Source organism: Melozone crissalis, unplaced genomic scaffold (assembly GCF_028551555.1).
Source record: "Melozone crissalis strain CALT ecotype California unplaced genomic scaffold, PUWL_Pcris_2 ptg000035l_1, whole genome shotgun sequence".
Taxonomy (NCBI): Eukaryota; Metazoa; Chordata; class Aves; order Passeriformes; family Passerellidae; genus Melozone; species Melozone crissalis.
Window position 1 is genome coordinate 9,209,457 of NW_026535813.1, and position 24,840 is coordinate 9,234,296.

At 47.8% G+C, this 24,840-nt stretch overlaps 1 protein-coding gene across 1 annotated transcript in view; it reads left to right on the plus strand.

The window, feature by feature from the left end:
* Positions 1-9,355, plus strand: part of LOC128941424 (mothers against decapentaplegic homolog 7-like) — a 34,472-nt gene extending 25,117 nt beyond the window's left edge. The window contains 1 exon segment of the mRNA XM_054283183.1: positions 8,817-9,355. Within this exon segment, the coding sequence (XP_054139158.1) occupies positions 8,817-9,355 (539 nt within the window).
* The last annotated feature ends 15,485 nt before the right edge of the window (positions 9,356-24,840 follow it).

Here is a 24,840-nt window from a genome sequence, read left to right on the forward strand (position 1 = left end):
GAAGAGAAGGCTCTGGGGAAACTTTAAAGTACCTTCCAGTACCTAAAGGGGCTACAAGAGAGCTGAAGAGGGACTTTTGTCAAGGGCATGGAGTGACAGGACAAGGGGGAATGACTTCAAACTGACAGAGAGCAGGGTTATATTCGATATTGGGAAGAAATTCTTGATTGTGAGGGTGGTGAGGTACTGGCACGGGTTGCCCAGAGAGGTGATAGACACCCGCTCACCATAAGTGTTCAAGTCCAGGTTGGATGGGGCTTTGACTTACCTGGTCTAGAGGAAGGTGTCCCTGCCCATAGCAGGGAGTTTGAACTAGATGATTTTTATGTTTCCTTTCAACCCAAACCATTCTAGGATGCTATGATCTCCTTGCTGCCCCAGGAGCTCCCATCTGGGTCCTGGCCCTTCTAGGACAGGTCCATAAGACCAATCTACTTTTGGTGCTATGATTTCTTGGTGGACATCTACAGTAATTTATCTGTTGCCTTTACCTGTTCATGCTGGATTATTGGTTGTGTGTGCAATGCCACCTCCACAAGTGGCCAAGGTGAGGGTACCACAAAACCTGAGCATCCTGATCTAGTGGAAGGTGTCCTTGCTCATGGTAGAGGGGTTTGACTAGATGGCCTTTAAAAATCCCTTCCAACCCAAACCATTCAATGGTTCTATGAAAATTAGAAGACTTTTGTTAGCAATTATGGGTAGATGATACCATGGTGAGTGTTGTGTCAGGGTTGATGTTTGGTGGGAAATCCAGCCCTAGAGATCACAGAGGAATGAAGGAGAAGAGAGGATGACATGGTGAGAAGTTTAGGAAGGGCATGAGAAGGTGCTTTAGGTCAAAGGTGTGCCCTTAAAAAAATCCATAAATGCATATATATATATATATATAAATTAATAGTTTGAAACACTTTTGCAATTGGATAATTTAGTTTGGGTCTAATCCTAATATCACTGAGGAAAGATCCAATTACAGACATTTAAAAACCTTATCAGGAACACAGTTCTATTCTCATTTTCAGTGACAAGTTATTATTGCAGATATCAATGATGATTTAGACAGCTCTTGACTTGATTGGCTGGGAGTAGTCCCAGCAGGTGAGATAGCTCACTGTGTGCTAAACTTGATGTTTTCTCTTGTGCTGGTTTAGGGCAAATTTGTTAAAGAATCTGCAAAGAAGGGCCCCTCCAGAAAGGAAAACCCACACGGCCCCTCCCCCCAACTGGTTCGGGAAAAAAAGTTCCTTGAAGAGAGGTGGAAAGAACCTGTTTATTTGACACGCACAGCACCCCCCGCACACAAAATGAACAATACCAGCTGACACCGCTCTGAGAAAGATGACAAAATCAGAAAGTCTCTTTCGGGGGTGGTTGCTCTGTTCTCAGTCCCTCCGGCGCTGGGGCAGCTGCTGCAGCCAAACGGTGTTCCCGGGTCCCAGTCCGGAGCAGGTTCGAGATGGTCACAGGAGCAGGAGAGGAGAAACAGTCCGGGAAGGAATTTGGACTGTTTAGCTAAACTAGCTAATAAGCAGAAGCCAAAGCGAGAGCAGAAGCAAGAGCAGAAAAGCAAGCAAGCAAAGCAGCAAGCTGCAAGTTAGAAGTGAAAAACAGCCCTATGTACTGCTCGTCTCTGTGTCCCTGATAAGGGAAACCCAAACAAAACTTCCACTCTTCAGAGTCGGTCTTAAAGGCACAGAACAGATAAATGGGGATACAAGCATCATAACGTCACCCCAGGACACTCTCAAGGTCCTTGATTACAGGAAGACCTTTAGCTATGTCAAAACAAAACAAGCAAAACAAAAGATATCCAGCTTACCTCCCCTCTACATTCATGAACTTGGCACCAGGACAAGGCTGAGAGCTGAGAACTGAATAGGACCTGTGTTGTTATTATTATTATTATTATTATTATTATTATTATTATTACATTTTGATAAAATGCTTTGGTTTTTCCTGAATGAAAGAAAAAGAACTTTTTCTTTCCAAACTCCTAATAAAACTGGTGGAGCTTGGGAAAAAAAGTACAGATGACATGGTTTCATCATCTTAAAAGTGTTCATGTGTCGAGGAGAAAAGCCATATCAGAATTTTTCTGCCACTTCCAATTGATGGGAGATGTGTCCTCCTGCCACAGCTTGGGAGAACCAAGCATGGAGCTATTACTGATAAATTTGAGTGTTTCCATGGTGTGAATCTCCCACGCTCACCTTCATCTGAACTTTCTTGATTTCAGCAGCTTTTAATATTTTTTGTGGTTATTGCTTTGGTGTCTCATCCTCCAGGATTTCTGTATGGATGTAGCAGTTTCTGCAGCATCTCTGCCCAGAGCAGGATGATGCTCCAAGCCCACAGGCAGCATGAGCATGCTCAACGCTAGAGAAATCCTGACTGTCGCCTTTTATTGAGTGATTTTGGGCAGGATTTGATGTTCATAAAAGTTGAGGCAGGTGGTGGGAAGCCTCACAACCTCTTGTGTATTAGGAAATAACTGGTCAAGTCAGGTCAGCCACTCAGGAAAATTCAGGAGGATATAAAACAAATGGGGAAAAAATCGAATAATGTGGTTGTGCTGGGGCATCACTGGTGATGAATATCTGCACCAAATTTCCAAGCAATGTTACCCCAAAGACTTTGGGGGCATCAAGTTATTGCCTTGATTTCTCCACTCTGTGCAGAACTGAGCTCTGCTGCAGATGGACGTTCTCTGTAGACCCAATTATGAGTGATCAATACAACTAATTCCCTAAATTCCTGAGAGCAGAGTCACTTTTCTTTCAGTCCTTTTCCTTTTTTTTTTTTTTTTGTCATCTCAAAATAAGCTTGCACAATATGCTGAGGGGAGCCTGCTGGAACTTTCTAATACCAAGGTGACTAGAGCAGAGCAAGACAATCCCCTCCCTTGACCAGCTGGCAATGCTGTGCCTGATGCACCCCAGGACAGGCTTGGCCCTCCTGGCTGCCAGGGCACTGCTGATGCACATTCAGCCTGACAGCCTGACACCTTCTTTGTCTCAGTCTTCAACAGTAAGACCGGTTATCCTCAGAACAACCAGCCCACTGAACTGGTAGACAGGGATGGGGAGCAGAATAGACCCCTTGCAATCCAGGAGGTAGCAGTTAGAGACCTGCTGGGCCACTTAGATGCTCACAAGTCTATGGGACAAGATGGGATACATCCTAGGGTAATAAGGGAGCTTGCAGAAGAGCTCACCAAGCCACTCTTCATAATTTATCATCAGTCCTGGCTGATCAGGGAGGTCCCAGATGACTGGAAGCTGGCCAATGTGATGCCCATCCATAAGAAGGGCCAGAAGGAGGATCCAAGAAACTACAGGCCTTTCAGCCTGACCTCAGGGCCAGGCAAGGTTATGGAGCAAATCATTCTGAGTGTGATCACATAGCAAGCACCTACAGAACAACCAAGGGAACAGGCCCAGCCAGCGTGGATTTAGGAGGGGCAGGTCCTGCTTCACCAACCTGATCTCCTTTTATGACCAGGTGGATGAAGGTAAGGCTGTGGATGTTGTCTACCTGGACTTCAGCAAAGCCGTTTCCCATATCATACTCCTGGAAAAGCTGGCAGCCCTCGACTTGGACAGGGGTACTCTTCGCTGGATTAAGAACTGACTGGACAGCCAGGCCCAGAGAGTGGTGGTGAATGGTGCCACATCCAGTTGGCAGCCAGTCACTAGCAGTGCCCCCTAAGGGATCAGTGTTGGGCCCAGTACAGTTTAATATCTTTATTGATGATCTGGATGAGGGGATCGAATCTACCATTAGCAAATTTGTGGATGACACCAAGTTGGAAGAGGGTGTCAGTTTGCTGGAGGGTAGGAAGGCCCTGCAGAGGGACCTGGATAGATGGGCTGAGACCAAGAGCATGAGGTTTAAGAAGACTAAGTGCCATGTCTGTCGTGGTTTGACCGGAAATGGGACATCTGGGATATGTTGTTTTGCTGTGGTTACCAATGGGTAATTGGAATTTAAGATGGGCACCTAGTTTGACCAGTGGGACATTTGGATCCGCCTCTTGAGACTACGAACCCAAGGGGTTAAAAGCAGGGCCCTTGGCCTTCGGAGCCCTCTTGGGATTTCCGGCGTGAAGAAGTCTCTCCCCCGGCCCAGTTTCTGGCTGGGCTGGGGGAGGGGAAAGCCACGTGGCCCATCTATGGTAGGCCCGGGTTCGGAGGAAGGGTGGCAGACCCTTGAGCGACCAGTTTATTCCCCCCCCAGAGAATGCAGCCCGTGCTCGAACTGTATATCTTGAAACTTGATATCATGTGCCGGCAGGCAGCACGGCTGGGAGTAGAAGGGGGGGGGGGGCAGCGGGCAGTCCGGCCGCCTGGGAGAACTTTTAACCCTTTGGGGAATGAAGGCTTCGCAGAACATTGCCTTTCCTGGGAAAGGGACAGGAGTGGAAGATGAAGGAAGAAAATCAGGCCAGTAAGGAAGGTCTGGCAAAGGGAGAAGAGAGATGTTGAAGGAATGGAGGAAGATGGAGTGGCAGTTTTTGCTGGACTCTTTTTTGTTGTATTTCCATGGACTGTTTCCTGGTGATGCAGAGGCTGTATTGCAGGGGGAAGCAGAGGCTCGGCGTCAAGAGAGTTTGGTTTTGAGACCCCTCGGCCCCAGGGGGTATAGAAGACATGGGGGGGACAGAGGTCCCAGGATTGTGACTGTACTCTGCTTGGAACGAGATGAGGCATTCTTAAAAGGCCCTGAAGGCAGGCCCCTGCCCCATCCCATGCCTGGTGGTGAGAGCACCTTGGCATGGAAAGGAGATGTCACGAGATAGCAAGATACCGGGCGGATTGCTGATTGTGACAAGAAGTCCGTGGCACAAGGAAGGACTCCGTCTATCCCTTATGAGCTGAAGATTTGATTTTTTTTCCAAAGGGTGGTGCCAGACCGAGTGTGGATAATTTTTGGGAAATGTAAATGTGTTTGGGAATTTGGTGGGAGGAGGATAAGGAAGTGTTTCTGTGTAGTTCTCATTCTCCTTGTTTTTTTTTCCCCTGTGTGTGTGTAGGTTAGTAATTGTGTGTGTAGTTTAGTAATTGTGTGTGTAGTTTAGTTAATAAACTTCTCTTTATGTTTAAGTTGGAGCCTGCTTTGCTTATTTCCTGGCCACATCTCACAGCAGATATCAGGTAAAAGGTATATTTATGGGGGCCCTGGCTTTGCCAGGCCTAAACCATAACAATGTCTTACACTTCAGCCACAATAGTTCCATGCAGCGCTACAGGCTGGGGACAGAATGGCTGGGAAGTGGCTCAGCGGAAAAGGACCTGGGAGTGCTGTTTGACAGCTGGTTTAACATGAGCCAGAGTGTGTTCATGTGGTCAAGAAGGCCAATGGCCTTCTGGCTTGTATCAGAGATAGTGTGGTCAGCAGAACCAGGGAAGTGATTGTCTCCCTGTACTCGGCACTGGTGATGCCACGCTTTGAGTGCTGTGTCCAGTTTTGGGCTCCTCACTACAAAAAAGGCATTGAAGTGCTAGAGTGGGTCTGGAGAAGTGCAGCAAGGCTGGTGAAGGGTCTGGAGCACAAGTCCTATGAGGAGCAGCTGAGGGAGCTGGGAGTGTTTGATCTGGAGAAAAGGAGGCTCAGAGGGAACCTTATCATTCTCTACAACTCCCTGAAAGGAGATTGTAGCCAGATGGGCATCAGCCTCTTCTCCCAGGCAACTAGCAACCAGAAGAGAGGACATAGCCTCAAGCTGTGCCAGGGGATGTTTAGGTTGGATATTATAATGAAATTATTTACAGTAAGGGTGATAGGTATTGGAATGGGCTGTCCAGGGAGGTGATGGAGTCAGCATCCTTGGAAGTGTTTAAGGAAAGACTGGATATGGCGCTCAGTGCCATGGTCTAGTTGACATGGTGGTGTTCGGTTATAGGGTGGACTTGATGATCTCAGAGGTCTTTTCCAACCTAATTGATTCTGTGAAACCATGGAAAATCTTAATAACCTAGTGATAGCAGCAAATGGAGGGATACTTAATAATGAAATAATAGTGCAGATGTTTATAGCATTAAACATTATCAGTTTGCTGGAATATGGGAACACTCCCTGTTTGCTGTGAGTTTTCCAGTCATTTAGAAAGGGATGTATTTGCTCCAAGGAGCTTGTAAAACACAATGTTTTTAACTCAAACAAGAATCCCAAAGCATTGAGTGATGTGGCTGCAAATTTCCTGGGATCTGGGTCTTTTGTAAGAGTTGGCAGCAGACAGAGATGGGAGTTGGATAGTGGGTCACTGCCATGACTCCAGGTTGCACAGGAGGAATACAGTGGGGTGTTTTGGGGCAAAATCCATCTATCTGCTTCATTTGCCCGGATCCATGCTCATTGCCACTAAAAAAGCCTTTTGGGGAAAAAAATATCCATCACTGTAGGAAGCATCTTTGCATAACTTTTTTCCTCCTCTCCTGCCTCTGCTGCCCAAATGATGCTACTGGCTTTTCCCAGTGGATGCCAGAATCACAGAGGCAGATGGGAGCAGGGAAGCTCTGCTGGGGTCCAAACAACCATGAAAACCATGAAAAGCATCTTTGGTAGCAGGGAGGCCTGAGCCTACTTATCCAAGCTCAACCCTTATATTCTCATGTCTTTTTGACTAGACATCCAGTCAACAGCTGAAGTCCACAAATGAAAGAGGCTCTGGCGTATTTATACTGTGTGCTGGTATCGTCTCCTAAAAAAAATATCCTGGATTACCTAAGATTGGTCCTTGAGGTCTGGTCACCCCATATAATTGAAAAACCTAGTGGAATTCATTCAGCCCTCCATAAAGGTCTGTTCATTCATTGCCAAGGCAGTTGTTTTTTTGTGGTTTGGGGTTTTGTTTGTTTTTTTTTGTTCTGACAATTAAATAACTCTTTGTAAGCAGCAATGAGCTACTTGTTAAGTGGTCTTCACTAATGCAAGCACAAATATCAAGTGAAAAAGGCTTCTGCCCCCTGCTGCCTCCTGAAAGGGATGCTTTTATGTCCAAATAAATAAAAACCTATAAGAATTTCAGTATGCTTAATGTGTAGCAGGAAGTTGGAGGGAGGGAAGTGATGGCTGGTTGAGATGAGGATGGATAAAGGAGCATTCTCCTCCTGTATTCAGTAGTATCCCCTCTATGGACTGAGGGGCATCCCCCCAAATTCCTCTATCTCCTGAGCATTACCCTCCTTAATGGGTGGAGGAAACACTATGCTGGGCATGTTTCTTGACCAACTGGGGGCACCCCATTTGGGTTAGGAGAGAGGTAACTCAAACCACCCACCTTATTCCCCTTCATTCCCTTGAGTGGTGCTAGATTTCAGCAGGATATAAAATTATTGGCAACAAAGTCTTGGGAGGCACTGAAAAGGGGAGATGGAAGGACAAACTGGGGTGCACCTTGATGAATGCTGTCCCAGGGACCGCCTCCCCACTGCCAGAACTCCCATCCCCACTTTCACCCAGGAGGGAGGGTCCCTATTATGCGGCATATACAGCCAGGCCCATTTTTAGTAGCTGCCTCCAGCAACTGGAGAAATATTTCCCCCACTGGGATAGAAATGAGGAAATTAAAAGTGTGTGCCTGAGTTTTAGTTTTGTTCTCTTAAAAGCACAGTGCAGGGCTTGAAACACAACTCAGAGACAGAAGAAAAATGCCTGCACTGGGGAAATGGGCTTTTTAATACCAAATAATAAAGAAATCGGGGCAGCCAACATGTTCCTGCCATTGCTTATGTTGGGCAAAGGGGTTTGGGGGTCCACAGAAAGAGCTTTAGGGTGCTGGGTTACCCACTATTCCCATTACCATAGCTGCTCCCATGCTGCAGGAGATTATTTTGGTAGCACTCACTAGCATACCAAGGTTGATTTTTTTAAAAAATGCAATAACAGAGATAAATAGTTCTCAGGTCTTAACATGACTACCAAGGCTAGAACAAATTACCTGCTGAGCAGTGCCAGGCTGTTAGGGATCCTTCATGAGGAAAAGGGGCTTTTCACATTCCCCCCCCCCTCCCCCCCCTTTGCTTTTTCCTGCTACATTGTATCCCTGCTTCTTGCACAGGATAGCTATGCACAAGGAAGTAAAAAAAAAAGCTACATGAATGAATTTCGGGAGGGGTTAGGCCATTTTTGTTAAGAAGTATGAGATTTTTTTGTCCCCACCATGTCTCAGTGCTTCCCACAAGTTGGGGTGTCATCCAATGTTTCCATTCTCTCCACCACCCAGGCTCTGACTACAGGTAGGGAAAAGCCCTGTGAACTAGAGTAGGTGAGTCCTTGCCCCCTCTGGTCCCATGGGGTGACCTTCAATGTGGTTTTCTTAGCAGCACCTCATTTTTTCTCAGCATCTGTGTCGAGTAGATATTTATGGAAGTGGATCCACTATCTGGTGAGTGAAAATAAGGACATTTAGGGTGTTTGGTCTTGGTAAATGCAGCTGGCTAGAGCATCTCATCTCTCCTAGTGCCACTGAAGGTGGTCCTGGTGATGGTTTGAGTGAGGATGACTGCACCATGGTTGCTGCTGGTAGGTCTCAAGACACTTTTGAAGGTAGACATGGTGATTTAAGACTCATAATTCTAACTAGAATTAGGTGCTGAAATGGCACAGGAATTCTCCAAATCTGGGTCAACTTAAATGATCCTAATAACATTGCTTTTGGAAATGGTGGATGTGCCATGGGTGTTGGTGTGTACGTGGAGAGCGTCATGAACACATTGGCAGGCAATGACCTGCCAGCATTGTGTCACTTTTGGGTTGTATTACCCCTTTTGGTGCTAAATTTCTGGTTTTCTTCCTTTTTTTCTCCTGTTCTGTAGATTCCCAAGTTCTTCAGGAGCCAGGGGATTGGTCACATTGGTGTGTGGTAGCATACTGGGAAGAGAAGACACGTGTGGGTCGGCTGTACTCTGTCCAAGAGCCCTCCCTGGATATCTTCTATGATCTACCTCAGGGGCATGGTTTCTGCCTCGGACAGCTCAACTCAGAAAACAAAAGCCAACTGGTGCAGAAGGTCCGCGGCAAGATTGGCTACGGCATCCAGCTCACCAGGGAAGTGGATGGAGTGTGGGTGTACAACCGCAGCAGTTACCCCATCTTCATCAAGTCAGCCACACTGGACAACCCCAACTCCAGGATGTTGCTGGTTCACAAACTGTTTCCTGGTTTTTCCATCAAGGCTTTTGACTATGAGAAGGCATACAGCTTGCAGAGACCAAATGACCATGAGTTCATGCAGCAGCCATGGACAGGATTTACGTTTCAGATCAGCTTTGTGAAAGGCTGGGGCCAATGCTACACTAGACAGTTCATCAGCAGTTGCCCATGCTGGTTGGAGGTTATTTTAAATAACCGATAACTCAAGACAGAGTGGACTCAAGGCATTTATATTACTTTGCTGCTAATATTTCCTTCTGAGTGCTTGCTATTCATGCAAACTTTCTGGTTTTGTTTTGTTTAGTTTGTATGTCCCCTCCTTTGTTTTGAGAAAAATATTTGGAAATATTTTTTTATGCTTTGGGGTAGTTTGATAAACCTAGTTTTTTAAAGTATAAATGGCCAATAACTCGGAAGGATGAGAAAAGGGTGTGGCTCACATATGATAATTATTTCATGCCTCTGAAAGGATTATCCTATGTGATCAATGGATTCAGAAGCCACTTGCTATATGTTACAGTTCCTTCTCTTGGATAAAAGAACAAGATACTTATATTTTTTATGCACCACCTTCCCATCCCTGGTGACGGTGACACCAAGACCTCTTCCCCAGCAAGTGCTAACCCCACATTGTTGCCAAAGAATGGTGCAAAATCTTCCCAACCAGGTCTTTACCCATCTTTTTTAATTTTTATTTTTTCTTGTTGCTGAGTTGACACCTTGTCACTGTGTTTATTCTTCTACTGCTTTTTTTTTTAAATTTTGTATGGTCATGAATTGATGCAAGGGGAGAAAATAACAGCAGAGAAACCTCTTGCATGGACCACACTTTATCATTTGAGCTGATATAAAGCAACAGAAGCCTAAGCCTAAAAAAACCAAAACAAAGCAAAACCAACAAAACAAACAAAAAACAAATGGGAAGAAAAAAGAAAAAGTGTTCACAATAGTCGGTCTGTTTTAACTTCTTAGATCGGGTTATCCCAGTAACATTCAATTTGAAAATGCGGTTGTGCTTTCATTTCTTCTTGAAATCATACACTAGTATGATACTTTTGCACTCTTCTTAGCTCAATGAGCATGTTTAGACCTTAACATAAGCTATTTTTCTGTATATAAAGGTTTAAATGAACAAGAGAGCATTCTCATTGGAACTTTAGCACTGTAGTGCTTTGGAAATACACACAAAAAAAGGACTCCTTAAGACCCCCTGAGATTTATTAAAGAAAAAATGCATTTTATGTTATATATAAAAATATTATTACTTGTAAATATAAAGACGTTTTATAAGCATGATTATTTATGTATTGTGCAATGTGTATAAATGAGAAAAAAAAAAAGAAATATGCACTTTGCTTGAATATAAATACAATTAACAAATGATAAATAAATTAAAAAAAAGAATGAAATTGCTGGGTTTTTCTATGGGTATTATCATCCAGATGAATGTTTTTTCTAAAGGAGCTTATGTTCCATTAAAAAATAAAAATGTACACTTGATCCCAGGCTGTGCCAAGTGTCTTTTTTAGTGGCAGGGATGAGGCAGGCAGGAGAGATGCTGCTCAAAGTGGCTACCACGTGGGGTTGGTGGTGGGGCCACCCACCCTAGTCAACAGTTCTGGTGTGGGTAGTACCCAGATAGGGTCATCCTGAGCTTTGGTCTCCATTGGGCTGGTGTGGTGCATGTGGCTTTGGGGTCCTTGGCATGGTTGTATCCCATCAGCCCAAGTCTGGAGGGTCTGGCTGCCCAAAATCTGCTGGGGTTATTTTTGTTATTACTCCTGTTTCTCATAATTTCAACGTAAAAGAACAGCCATGCTATGGACTCAGCTCCTATTTGGCCCTGTCCCAGTCCCTGAAGTACTGGGGGAGGCCAAACTTTTGCTCTGTGCTGGAACATGAGTGGTCCATGCCACCAGGCAAGAAGGAAAATCTGAGAAGAGGGAAAAGCCAGTCCTCTAGGTTTTCCTCAACTATTTCTTGCCCCCTTCATCTCCCATGCCACTGGAAATAAAGGTTGTTTTTCCTTTTGCCCCCCTTGGCCTGCCTTCAGATTTTTACTGCTCCACATCCCACTTGCACATGGCCTCTGTCAGGGAATGTAGGGGTACTAGTTGTCAGTTTCTCTGTGTCTGGATTGAAGGCACTTGAGATGGCAGTTCATGTTGGACTCAAGTGTTTATTATTTCTTATCAGTAAAACAGTCTCATTACTGTGAGTTCGGCAGCTTTTCATTAGAAGGCACAAAATGGCTAACAATCTCTTGTTACAAGGGTTTTTAAGACTAAACTATCCTATTAAGAAATGACACCTAGATTATTTTCCCTTTTAACCCAATAACTGATTCCAAAGAGCCCGCAATGTGGACTTTTCTGCCCAATTACAAAATGCCACCCAAATCCATGAAGAAGAAGGAAGAAGAAGCATGAAGAAGAAACCCAGGATGGCACTCTGCACCCTCCATCTTGCTTCCATCCACAACATACTAAAAATCCCAAAACCTTAATTTCTCACCAAGTGATACACCTACACTACTCTGTAATCTATTTCACACTTTTGTGGATTCTAGTCTATCTTGAAGTCTAGGAAACTTTCTCCATGAATGAGGGTCAAAGTCAGTGCTCCCCTGGGGGTCAGGGCACCCCAGAACAGACAGAGAAATATTCCCTGTGCCCTGGGTTTCCACATCTCCCCATTATCTTTGAACCAAAAAAACTCCTTTAACAGCCTCATCCATCATCTGTCAGATACACTAAAGTAGACATGGCACAAATATTAAAAGGACTGCAACACTAATCAGTACGTACACACCTATCTTCAAAAATTCCCTCCATGTTGATGCAAGATTAAATCAACTGAACACACCATTTAGCCATGACTCATTCTCTTTCCTGAGTTTGGCCACTCCATCTTCTAATTGTTGTATGCTTTCATGACTAGATCTTGAATGATCGGACAAATTCATGCAACACATTCTTTCAAATTCCTCGCATCTATGTCCATGCACTAACAAAAGATAATCAATTGCCGCTTTGTTTTGCAGTCACCTGTCTCACACCTTGAACATCATCTAATAAATTGCTCAGTGTGAGAGAGGTAGCACAAGAGTGCTTACTCAACCAACACCCCATTTGATCCAATTGCTTCAAGGCCGCTCCTGCAGCTGCCTGTGGCAGAAGCAGAGCTGCTATAAATTTCTGGCCTTTTTTCCATGAATTAACATTGTCATCACAATTGGGGTTGTATCAACTGACAGATCTTTTCCCTCTACATCTTTGTTCTCTTATCATTGTCATGTTGGGTGCCAGTAAAGAAAGTCTCCCAATGCTGCATGGACCACCTTTGACACTGGATGGGATGGCAGGCCAAATTCTGTCCCCACAAATGAAAAAGATTCCTTGCGGTAACTGCAATGGAACCTTGTTGGACGGTGTGATAATCTTTGCTGTGAAATTGCACCAAGATGTCGCATTTCTATATATAATGTGATTTGGGGTTACATCTGTTATTTTGCCCTTATTTTGTTTTGACCCAGGAAGACTAAATACTATACAGAAATCCATCTTCACTGAGCCAAGAATTTCTAATTCTTGAGGTTCATAAAGAGCCTCAGGGAGAAATTTGGTCCAAACTCCCCTTCTTGTTTGAACTATAAATACTGCATTGATAACTTTGTTAACTATTTGTTAGACACACATTTGACTACACCTCATAGTTCTTTTAAGCTATTATTTAACAAAAATTTTACAACATTACTGATTTCCACACCTATGAAAAAACCTGAAGTCCACAATCTTCTGTGGGCAAAGCACAAGGGTTGGAATCTCTGTGCAGTCTACGTTTGTGTGTCTTCTTCTCTGCTTGTGGAGTGGTTAGTGGTTTTTTGCACTTGATAGAGTTTCACACTCTTCACTGAAATTTACCTGGACTTTGTACTTGTTAAAACACAAACAAATCTATGTCCCCTCAGGGAATGGAGGATTTTCTTAAAATCCTGGAGGTGAAGAATGGGTCCTGATGTGAAAATAAAACATTGATCAGTTCTGTTTTGCAAAATTGCATAGAGAAATATAAGATATCAACATAAGATGCTATTACTAACATTCTTTGGTTATGAACAGGAGAAAGCATCAAGAGCAAAACAATGTGTGTAGTAAAGAAGAAACTAACAGCAATTAGGAATTAATTAGATAATACACATAATTAATAATACATGTGAAATCATACAATTACCAAGCACTACAACTTTGAACTGTCATCCCAGAGTCTGCAACAGCTGATAAACCTTAAAACAACAGAAAATTGGAGAAATCATGTCTGGATTCATGTTTCTTCAAACTCTCTCTGAATATAGGTTCAGCTGTCATATATGGTCAAATTGCTAAGTCAAAAGGACTTGAATACTTTTTGATGATGAAAACATTTGGGTTGATTGTCAATTACTCCATTTAAGTAAAGCTAGAGCTTGGCCAGAGCCTGAACTCTGATTGGTGGGTATCACTTAACACATTTTAAAACAAGACTCTTAAAAATAGCAGTTATGAATAAGAAACCTTAGAGTTAAAAACTAATCATACCATTAAGTAATTTAATCCCTCCGAAGTTTTTTTTCAGGATAGAGATTCTTCAAACACAGCAAATCTCTTCTTCAGAGATTTGAAAGTGGTCACAGTCAGGATTGTGAGCTTGGATTTGGACACTGAGTGTGGAGGAAGTGCAGCTGAATGAAAGACTGATTACTAAGTACAAAATTGAAACTCAAAAAAACCCAAGTTACAACTGAACTCTCTGCTGGAGTACTTTTGTAATAATAACTGAAGAAAACCACGAGACTGGCAATCTGGATTTTAAAAAACCCCCAAAAACATATGAGTAGTTAAGAAATAAAAAGGCAGGATCCTGAAGAGACACGAGTCTTGTAGGTGATCACACAAAGAGATAGCAAAATACATAAACACCAGCTGCAAATATTACAACAATACCTTAAAAATAATTCTTATAAAAATCTGAGAAGTGACATTATATAATCGACTTATTAACAGGAAGGGGTTAAGACAACCTTTTTAAGGCATTCATATAACATTAATAACAATCACTATTTATCAGTATTAACTGTACTCTTGCATTGAACCATGGCTCCAACATCATCAGTGCTAAATCTTCTAATGATATACTGCAACTCAGTAAATTACAGCACAGTTGGGCCTTTTTTCCCCAATGTTGCCAAGTAGTAATTGAAGTATGCAATAAAGAAGGGTCAAACTACATAATTTTTGCTGCTAAATCATATGCGAAACATGCTCAAAGTGTCAATTGCTGATAAAAGTTCTCTGCCAGGGAAAGAGGTAAAACTGCCATCCTGAGATCATGGTTTTCCACACAGGAAAATAATTTGCAAGTATGTTTCCACTGGGATTGTGGTGCAGAGCCATGATGTGAGCCTCACTCAGGTGATGCTCAGCATCTGATTCGTTACCCATTGTCCCCAAGGCATCTGTGGGCTCTTGTCTTGAAGGTTGTCTGCAAGCCCATGAGGTAAATGAAACCTTCTCCCCATGCAGCCCTGAGGACAAATATGGTGGTAATGGGTTGGCAGCTCCAGACAATTCAAAGAGGGAGTCCTTGGAACAGTATTTGCTTTATGCTGGTTGTATATTGCTCTCACTATTTACTGGTGTAAAGTTGTTCCAGTGGAGCTTAACTCAGGTAGCAAATGGTAACTCAATTGGATCTATATACATAGATGGATGTCCTGGTCTGCGAGGGCTTCTGGAGGCAAAGTGGTGAAGAACTGGCTTAAGATAAATTAATAAAATCACCCATACATGGAAACAGTATTTGCTTTGTGTTGTCTATATGTGTTTAAAAATAAAACCTGGTTTACTGGGCACACAGTTTGGCGACAAGATGTCAAGGTGGGAACAGATCACTGGTGCCTTAAGGGAGGAGATGAATGTGGGCTGGGACAACTGACTGGGAGAAGTGTTCACAGCAAGAAGAAATGGATGGGGCTTCTCCTGTGCCATTTATTTGTACAGTAGCATGGACTCACATGGGGTACTGAACCTTTTTGGGCCAGGCATTATAAAGAGAAAGACCTTGCCCCAAGGAGCCTATGCACAAGTGGCAATGAGAGATGTTGAGCTGGGGATGACAGCAAGGTCAGAATTCAACCTGAACTCCCAGCCCATGGTTGGAGCAGGCTACCCCCTATGACCCCACTGTGTCACCAGACTTTGACAGGAGGATATCCCTGCCCAGCCTTGCACAACAGAGCCAGAGGGACATCCCTGAACACTGCAGTGAGTCATGGTACACATTTTTGTGTGGCTTTAAGATGAAATGAAACAAAAACTGAAACACTCGAGAGGCTTGTGTAGCTCTTGTGGTTAACAGAGAAGTCACTGCTGTGTCACAATAACCAGACAAGGTCCCTGTCATCAGCTCCAGTGGAAAAGCCCAGGACATGTCCTCTTTGTCATGCTACTGGACCAGCATCATAAATTGCCAAATTGCTCCTGGTGATGAATCTGACCATCCTCTTGGCTTTTTAAAAACACTTGTTTCTGAAAGCCAAGAGGCTCCAATGCTTACATGTCTGTCTGGTTGTCAGCTGTGCACCAAATAACTCCTGAACCTTGTGACAATGTCAATCAATTTTGATGGAAATCTGAGGGTGAATTATGTTCCCACTCTCAGAAATGAAAAGAGTTGGTTGGAGGGAGAAGACACAAAGTAGCAGTTGTCCTGCAGCAGAGGCAGGTCAAGCTGGGCCATGAATAATCCTTCTTGTTGTGAGAAACAACTGCTCACTTTTTAAAAATTTTAAAGGTTTATAAAATTTTAGCAAAAAATACAACAAAGGGACTAAATAAGAAAAAAATAACAGTGCTGGGATTATGCAGCCTCCTGCTGGGTTCAGGTTTGCCCCCAAGCAGGCTGCATGGGTCCAGGTAGTTCAGCCCTCTTACAGGACAGACTGCCCGAATACCCCAGCAGTTCTCAGCTGCTGGCAACCTAAGCAAGCTGAAGTGATATCAGCTCTTTAGTGATTATCAGCTCTTAGTTGTCACCCTGGGTTTTTAAGATTTTCTAAGCCTTCTGATGTTGACATTCTTGTAGTGAACTTTCTCACACACTTTCTGTAAATAACTCATTGTTTTGCATTCCTTTATGGAGGAGGAGAGAGTTGATGGACTGTTGGTTTGACCAGTGTCATTGCAGAGGTGTCACTGTCACCTTCCAATCCGCTGTCACTTTTGTAAAACTATAAATATTGGAGTCAGAGAATAAAACTTCCCTTTTTTCCTTCACCTTGAGAGCGGTGGTCTGCTTGTGTTCTTTCGTGTCCTTCAGCGACATCTGGTGACCGCCGAAGTGTATTGCAGCCTAGGCTGAGACACGGACAGCAGACTGTGGTGAGGTTTTCTCCCCCTCTTTTTGGTGCTTTGCCTGCTGTTCTAGGGGCAAAGGAAACCTCTGTGGTTTTCCAGGATGATTCCCTCATTTTGGATCTCTGGAGAGGGGTCCTGGAGTGGAAACAGGCGTCTGTTTCCTAGGATGATTTGGAGAGATTGATTCTGTGGGACCGAGAGCGAGGTTTTTTTCGGACCCTGCGAAGGCGTTCTCTAAGGAGGAGTGGTCTCTCCTGGGGGTCCACCTCATGGACGCCCTCTTTGATGATTGCACTGTAGACGTGGGACCGCTGCTGGTGCAGTGGAAGAAATGTGAGGAACTTTGGTGGGGGTCTGGTTCTTGTACCCCTCGGAGTTCCCAGGGAAGCCCTTCTATCTCGGATGTGGACGAGGAGGAGGTTGAGCTCCTGTGCGATGTGGAGTTCCCTTCCCCGTCCCTGGACGGTGTGCTGGGGAGTGGCCATTGTTCGCCCGGGGTGGATTGGACTCACAGCCAGCTGGTCCCAGGTCCGGGGGGGCTCTCTGGATTCGGCGGGCCGTCCTCACCCCGCCTCGCCCTGCGCGGGTGGCGGGGCGGGGGACGGGTTGCCCTCTCTTTGTGCCTTCCCGGCCTTTGAGGGTGTGGTAGATAGGGAAAAGGCGCTGCGGAAGATCTCGCGATGTCACGGAAAGGCAGGACCCTCTGTTCCCCTTAGATAAGACTCTCTGTTCCCCTTAGATAAGAAATTAACATAGGAATGTAGCCTCCCTTAACCGAATACCAGTAACTTTCCATTCCTTACCCAGTACTTTTCCATTCCTTACTAACCATAGGTAAGAAGGACAAACCCCCTTTTGACGTAGAGACCCCTTAGACTATAAAAACCCAAGAGATGAGATAATAAAGGCCTTTTGACCGTCCATCATATTGATGCCTGCATGTGTCATTGGCCCGAGCGGCCCTGGAGAGTTTGGGCCGCCGTGCTGTTCCTCTGAACCAGGTTGCCTGCCTTGCTCCAGAAGGCAACATACTGGTGCCGAAACCCGGGAAAGTTGCAGCGCCCGGGGAACAGGGATTCTCCTGGACAGAGGACGGCGGCTGTAGCGGCGGGTCTGACTACAGCGGGAGGGACGCCTCCGGACCAGCGTGGACCATGGAATCCACAGCAAAGGTCGTAAGTCAGGCTCATGAGCAATGGGGAATTAAAGGTGAGCTCAGGAACTCTAATCTTGCTATTGCAAGGCTCCTAGAGCTCGGGACGATCGAACGTCCGGTAAATATATTATATTCGGAAGCGCGGGAGAAGTGCACTGCCGCCTCAGCAGAGGACTCTAAGTCCGCAGGCAGTGGTAAAAACCTCAAAGCGTGGGGGAAAGTAGAAGAGGCCCTACGCGAGACGTTAGGAGAACAGGAGACGCGGAAAGCCGCGTGTATACGTTTATTAGCTACACCAAAGCTGGGGGTGGGGGCCGCGACACAAACCGCCTCTGAGAGCGATCGGATTGACGGCGGGAACATGCGGGGGCCGGGCGCGTTCCACCCCTTCCCGAGCCCGAGCCCAGACCCCCCGGAGCCCCCAGGAGACCCCCCGGAGCCCCCAGGGGACCCCCTGACCTTCCCATGGAGCCCGCCGGGTCCTAGCCCCCCCGCGGAACCATCCGAAAAAACCGCGGTTTCTCTATCCGTCCCTTCCCCGCCAGTCGCCGATCCGGCACAAGAGGCAGAGCAGCGCGCGCGATGCTTCTGGCAGGGACCCGCGGAGAAGGCGCGGAACGCGGCTGGATCGTCGGGCCCCATAGGGATCAGAAAAACTCGCCCCCGCCATGTGCGTTTAAAAATGGCGCCGAACCACATGGTGAGGGCGGAAGGGAGGAGGAGAAGGGCGGAAATGCAGTCAGCCTGCTTAACAATGCATGCGCGGGTGAGCGGGGAGGGGGGGCGGTCCCCGCGGTAGAGTGCAAGACCAACCAGAGTGCTCTATTCAAATTAGGTCCTTATAGGGCAAGGACCTCCCCCGGCAGGAGGCGGGGGGAGCCCAGGGGACGGGAACGGCACCACCCCCAAAGGGAGGAGTGGGGTCGGAGCCGCACAAAAGGGCACGGAGCGCCGGAAGTGTACCAGCAGTCAGCTTCCGGCTCAGAGTCAAGTAACAGCTGCTCAGACAGCTCGGAAGAGCCGACCGAGCCCGGCTGGGACTCAGAAACCAAGAGAGCAGAATTAATGCGGTTTCGAGCGAAACCGAATAAAGCTTAAAACAATATCGGGAAACAATCGCAACACAAACTCACCGATTGGGGAAAAATAAAAGCAGCCTGTGGGGACCGGGCACCGGCAGCCTCCATGCACGCTTTCCTGGGGGGGGTTGCCGGAGCGCGGGGGAACCAACAAAGGGCATATACCCCAGTTAACCCAAAAGAAGTCAAAGCGATTTCAGAAATAGGGATCAACTCAGCTGTAGTACCCACTCCTGAGGACAACCTTTCTAGCAATAACGATCTGCTCACTTTTGATATTACGCAAATAAGCCGCATGCTTTTTGACGGGGCGGGGCGGATAGTATTTAAGCAGGAATGGCAGGACGACCGCGTTAGCCCAGGCTTCCGGGGAAGGGCAGCAACTCAGCGAGCTGTCCCCAGCCGGCACAGCTTTCCCTGGCAGCACCCTCACTCCAAGCATCCCAGGCCCGGGGAAACGGGACCTCCTTTCCATGCTCGGATTTCAGATTACAAATTTATCACGAGGGCCACTGCCGAACACCCCCCGCTGCCAATCAAATTGACTTGGAAATCATCAGACCCTGTATGGGTTGAGCAGTGGCCCCTGACAGAGCCTCGAATGGCAGCCTTGCTGGAACCGGTCGATCGAGAACTGCAAAAGGGTCACATAGAACCCTCCACCAGCCTATGGAACACCCCTGTATTTGTGATCCCCAAAAGGTCCGGAGAAGGCTATCATCTCGTCCACGACCTGAGAGACGTGAACAAGACGATCAGACCCATGGGTCCAGTCCAGACACTGCTACCCGCGAACTCAGCCATCCCCGCAGGGCAACCGTGTGCAGTACTGGACATCAAGGACTGCTTCTTTTCAATACCCCTGCACCCTGAGGACAGAGAACGATTCGCCTTTTCCGTGGCGTTTCGGAACGGCGAGCGGCCCAACCTTCGCTTCCAATGGAGAGTACTTCCGCAAGGCCTTGTAGACAGCCCGACCATATGCCAAATCACCGTGGACAAAGCACTAACGCCAGTCCGACACTCCTACCCCACTGCAACCATCATCCAGTACATGGACGACATCCTGGTCGCAGCACCATCGACAAGCCAAGTAGATCACCTGGTGTCCACAATCACGGAAACCCTTCAGGCCAACGGCTTCGAGATCGCGAGCGCGAAGATCAAGAGAGGACCCTGCGTGACCTTCCTGGGAGTGGGGACCACAAGCTCCTACGTGACACCCCCCAAGGTGAAGGTCCGTCGAGACATCAAGACGCTCCACGACGTGCAACGCCTGGTAGGATCGCTGCAGTGGCTTCGCAACATTGTCCAGATTCCTCCCGAGGTCATAGACCCTCTGTACGACCTCCTGAAAGGAAAGCACCCCTGGGATCCCAAGGAGCTGACACCGCAAGCAACGAGTTCCCTCGACTTCATCGAAAACCAGATGTCCACTGGCACGCTTGCCAGGTGGAACCCAGCCATACCACTGGACCTGTACGTCCACTTTACACCGAAGGGGGGAGTGGGAGCACTGCCCCAAGGACTTGCAGAAAAGGCCCGACCGATCCAATGGATGGTCCTCGGAAGACCCGCTCGTGCATTTTCCCCAGGAATCGAGTGCATCGCCAGTCTCATCATGAAAGGCAGGAGACTCGCCTTGAAACACCTAGGGACCGAGCCAACAAGCATCCACCTTCCGTTTCGCAAGCAGTCGACCACGGAGTCAGCCAAAATATCGGAGTACCTGGCCCTTGCTCTCTCCGGCTTCGGAGGAGAAATCTCCTACTCCTCCAGACCACCCTGGACTCAGCTGCTGACCATGGTCGACATGGACATGCCACCGAAGGTCAAGGACAGACCGCAGCCAGGACCAACGGTCTTCACAGACGCTTCCTCCACGACTTCAACTGCAGCAGCAGTGTGGCAGGCAGGAGAGCAATGGCACTGCGTCAAAGCGAATGACCCCACACTGTCAGTGCAACAGCTGGAGGCAGCAGCAGTGGTTTTGGCGTGCGGACTCTTCCAAGACGAACATCTCAACATCGTAATGGACTCTATATTCGTGGCAAGGCTCTGCCTAGCCATAGCAGGACCAGGAGTGTCAACATCAGCAGCAGCCCTAATGCTGGAAGAAGCACTCTCCTCGCGACAGGGCACCGTGTCAGTCATCCACATCAACAGCCATGACCCAGTCAAAGGTTACTTCCAGATCGGAAACGACAAAGCGGACGCCGCAGCAAAAGGCGTTTGGACCTTGCAAAGAGCTCGTCAATTGCACGAGTCGCTCCACATCGGAGCCAAAGCACTGGCGAAGAGATGCAGAATCTCGACGGCAGACGCAAAACATGTGGTAGCCACCTGCCCTCATTGCCAGAAGTCACCCCTTTGGACCTACGGAGTCAACCCGAGAGGTCTCAAGCCCTCAGAAATCTGGCAGTCGGACTTCACCTGGTGCGAACTGCTGAAGCCCCAAGCATGGCTTGCAGTGACAGTGGACACTTATAGCGGAACGATCATAGCCACACAGCACCCCAAAACCAACTCCAAAGCCACAATTCAGCACTGGCTGACAGCCATGGCTTGGCTTGGTATCCCCAAGCAGATCAAAACGGACAACGGCTCCAATTTCACCTCCAAACAAGTACAGGAATTCGCCTCGAAATGGGGCATCACGTTAGTGCAAGGCATCCCATATAACAGTACCGGGCAGGCCATAGCTGAGCGAGCAAACCAGACCCTGAAAACCAAGATAGAAGTGTTGGCAAAAGCAGAAGGCTTTGCCAATGCCATTCCCCCAGGAGATCAGGCACGTATGCTGGCAACCGCTTTGCTGGCACTGAATCAATTCCCTAGGGGAGATGAAACAAACAGTCCCGTCCAAAAACACTGGGCCACTCGAACGCTAGAAGAGGGCCCACAGGTGGCAATTAGAAATGAGCTAGGCGAGTGGGAATGGGGTTGGAGGCTGATGCTCATGGGGCGAGGGTACGCAGCTGTCAAAAAGGACGGCAAAATCAGGTGGTGTCCACTTAAGTCGATTAAACCGGACCTTCATAGCGAGCAGAATGAGACTAACGAGAATTGCGAGTCTTTGTTTACAGGACCTGCTCGTGAGACGTCCTCGTGACGCGTACATTCCGGTTCCAGACGAAAGTGACAGACCACCAAGCCGCCAGGCAGCACCCGAGAGACCCGCACAGGAGAGACCCAAGCACCAAGGCTGTTTCCGTGTGATTTTGCTGTTGGGGCTTGTTGCCAGGGGGCAAGCCAGCCCAGACCACTACCCCCATCAGCCCTTCAGGTGGGTCATGCGACACCTTAGTAGTGGCAAAGTACTCAGAGAAATCACCACACCGAACACCCCATCCTTCGTGCTCCGCATCACCAACCTGCTTCCAGGACAGCCAAAGGTACACCCCTATTCCCCACACGTCACACACTCGTACCTATCCTACTGGTGCCCAGCTTCAAACCCTGGGAAAAGCTACTGCAATCACCCAGGGTGGGGACATTGTGGGCACTGGGGCTGCGAAACCATAGTTACAGATGCCAGACCGTCGGGGCCTGGGTGGGATCCACAAGAGCCAGACAAATTCTTACAGTTCACCTGGGCACCCATCGGTTGCAAAACACCCTTCTTCTCTCACGGAAGCTTCCATCGAAACCAACATAAAATCCCTAGATTTCGGGCATGCACTGACTACAACATGACGGTCTTGCAGCCAGATCACCCTAGCTGGGCCACAGGAAAAACGTGGACAGTAGTCCTTCAAGGGTCAAAAGAGAGGGTGAACGTGCAAATTATCAGGCTCCAACCGTCAGCACCCCGAGCGGTTGGACCCAACAAAGCAATTAAAAGCGTGCCGAAAGGGAGAAACGTAACCTACCCCAAAACCTTACCCACAGGGGTCAGCAATGTCCCGACCGGTCAAGCGGAAACCTTTCAGATGAGCCGCTTAACCGAGTCAGACTCAGACCCAATCCTTCGTATGTTAGAAGCTACCTTTGTATCCCTGAACGAATCTAACCCTAACCTAACCGAATCCTGCTGGCTTTGTTACAATGTCAAACCCCCCTTTTACGAAGGAGTCACTTTAAACACTCCCTTCAGTTACTCCACAGCCGACGCCCCTCACCAGTGCAGATGGGATACCCCTTGCAAAGGAATCACCCTGAGTCAAGTCACAGGCTGAGGCAGATGCTTTGGCAATGCAACCCTAGCTAGGCGGAAAGGCAACGTCTGCACCAAAATTGTCAAGCCTAACAGGAAAAACAATAAGTGGGCAGTCCCATCCGCATCTGGGATGTGGGTTTGCCAGCGATCCGGAGTGAGTCCTTGTGTGTTCCTTGCCAAATTCAATGACTCTAACGACTTCTGTGTCCAAGTTCTGATTGTTCCTAGGGTCCTGTACCACTCAGATGAAGAAATGTACCATCTTCTTGAGGGACCCAGCCGGATCCACAAAAGAGAAATATTGACAGGTATAACTATCACAATGCTGCTCGGCCTGGGAGCAGCCGGAACGGCCACGGGTATCTCAGCCCTAGCGACCCAGCACCAAGGACTGTCCCAGCTGCAGGCAACAATTGATGAGGACCTGCAAAGGATCGAGAAATCCATCTCCTTTCTAGAGAAGTCGGTCTCCTCACTCTCAGAAGTGGTCTTGCAGAACAAGCGAGGCCTGGACCTCCTGTGCATGCAGCAAGGGGGCCTGTGCGCCGCCTTGAAAGAGGAATGTGGTTTCTATGCAGACCACACGGGAGTAGTGAGAGACTCCATGGCAGAACTCCGGAACCGACTGGCTCAGAGACAGAAAGACAGGGAAGCCCAACAGGGCTGGTACGAGTCCTGGTTCAATCAATCACCTTGGCTAACCACTCTGATTTCTGCCCTGATAGGTCCATCGGCGATGCTGTTTCTAACAGTCACCTTCGGACCATGCCTGCTGAACAAGCTGGTCTCGTTCGTTCAGACCCGCCTGGAACGGACCAACATTCGGTTCTTAGGCCGACGACAATTGCTGTGAATTCAACCAGGGAACACTTCCAGTCACAAGATTTTCCAAACTTGTCTGGCAAAAGCTTACTCAGGTCTCCCAAGACCCCTTTCCCTTGTCAAGTTACAACCTTATACCTCATTTTAGTACCTATGTATATGACTACCTCATTCATTTGTGAAAAAGGGGGGGGAGATGTGGTAGATAGGGAAAAGGCGCTGCGGAAGATCTCGCGATGTCACGGAAAGCCAGGACCCTCTGATCCCCTTAGATAAGACCCTCTGTTCCCCTTAGATAAGAAATTAACATAGGAATGTAGCCTCCCTTAACCGAATACCAGTAACTTTTCATTCCTTACCCAGTATTTTTCCATTCCTTACTAACCATAGGTAAGAAGGACAAAGGTAAGAAGGACAAACCCCCTTTTGACGTAGAGACCCCTTAGACTATAAAAACCCAAGAGATGAGATAATAAAGGCCTTTTGACCGTCCATCATATTGATGCCTGCGTGTGTCATTGGCCCGAGCGGCCCTGGAGAGTTTGGGCCGCCGTGCTGTTCCTCTGAACCAGGTCGCCTGCCTTGCTCCAGAAGGCAACATGAGGGTCAGCCTCTGCCTCGACTTGAGGCTTCTTCGGTGACGACCTTTTGTCCGAATTGCGGTGTGTCCTCCACGTTCCCCCTGAGCGCGGTGGGGGTGGGCTCTCCCACCCCCGAGTCGGGTTCCTCAGGGGGAGGGGGGCGATTTCGCCCGCCTCTGGGTCTGCGCAGCCTGCTGGGCATGCGCAGCCGGTGAAGGCAGCCGGGGGCGGAGCGTCGGTCGGTGCTCCGCCCGGCCCCGCTCCGGTGGGCGGGCAGCCCTCCCCTCTCCGCTCGGTGGGGGCGGTGCCCGCTGCGGGATCTTGCGGCTTGGGGCGGGCTCTCATAGGGGGCCTGCCCGGCTCCCTTGTGCTGCCCCGCAGTGACGCGGCTCCGCGGGCCGCGCCTCCCTCGGTATCCCACCCCGCCCCCATATCGGGGGATGGGGGCCCCGCACCGGTCTCGTCCGGGGCTGCGCCGGTCTCATCCGGGGCCGTG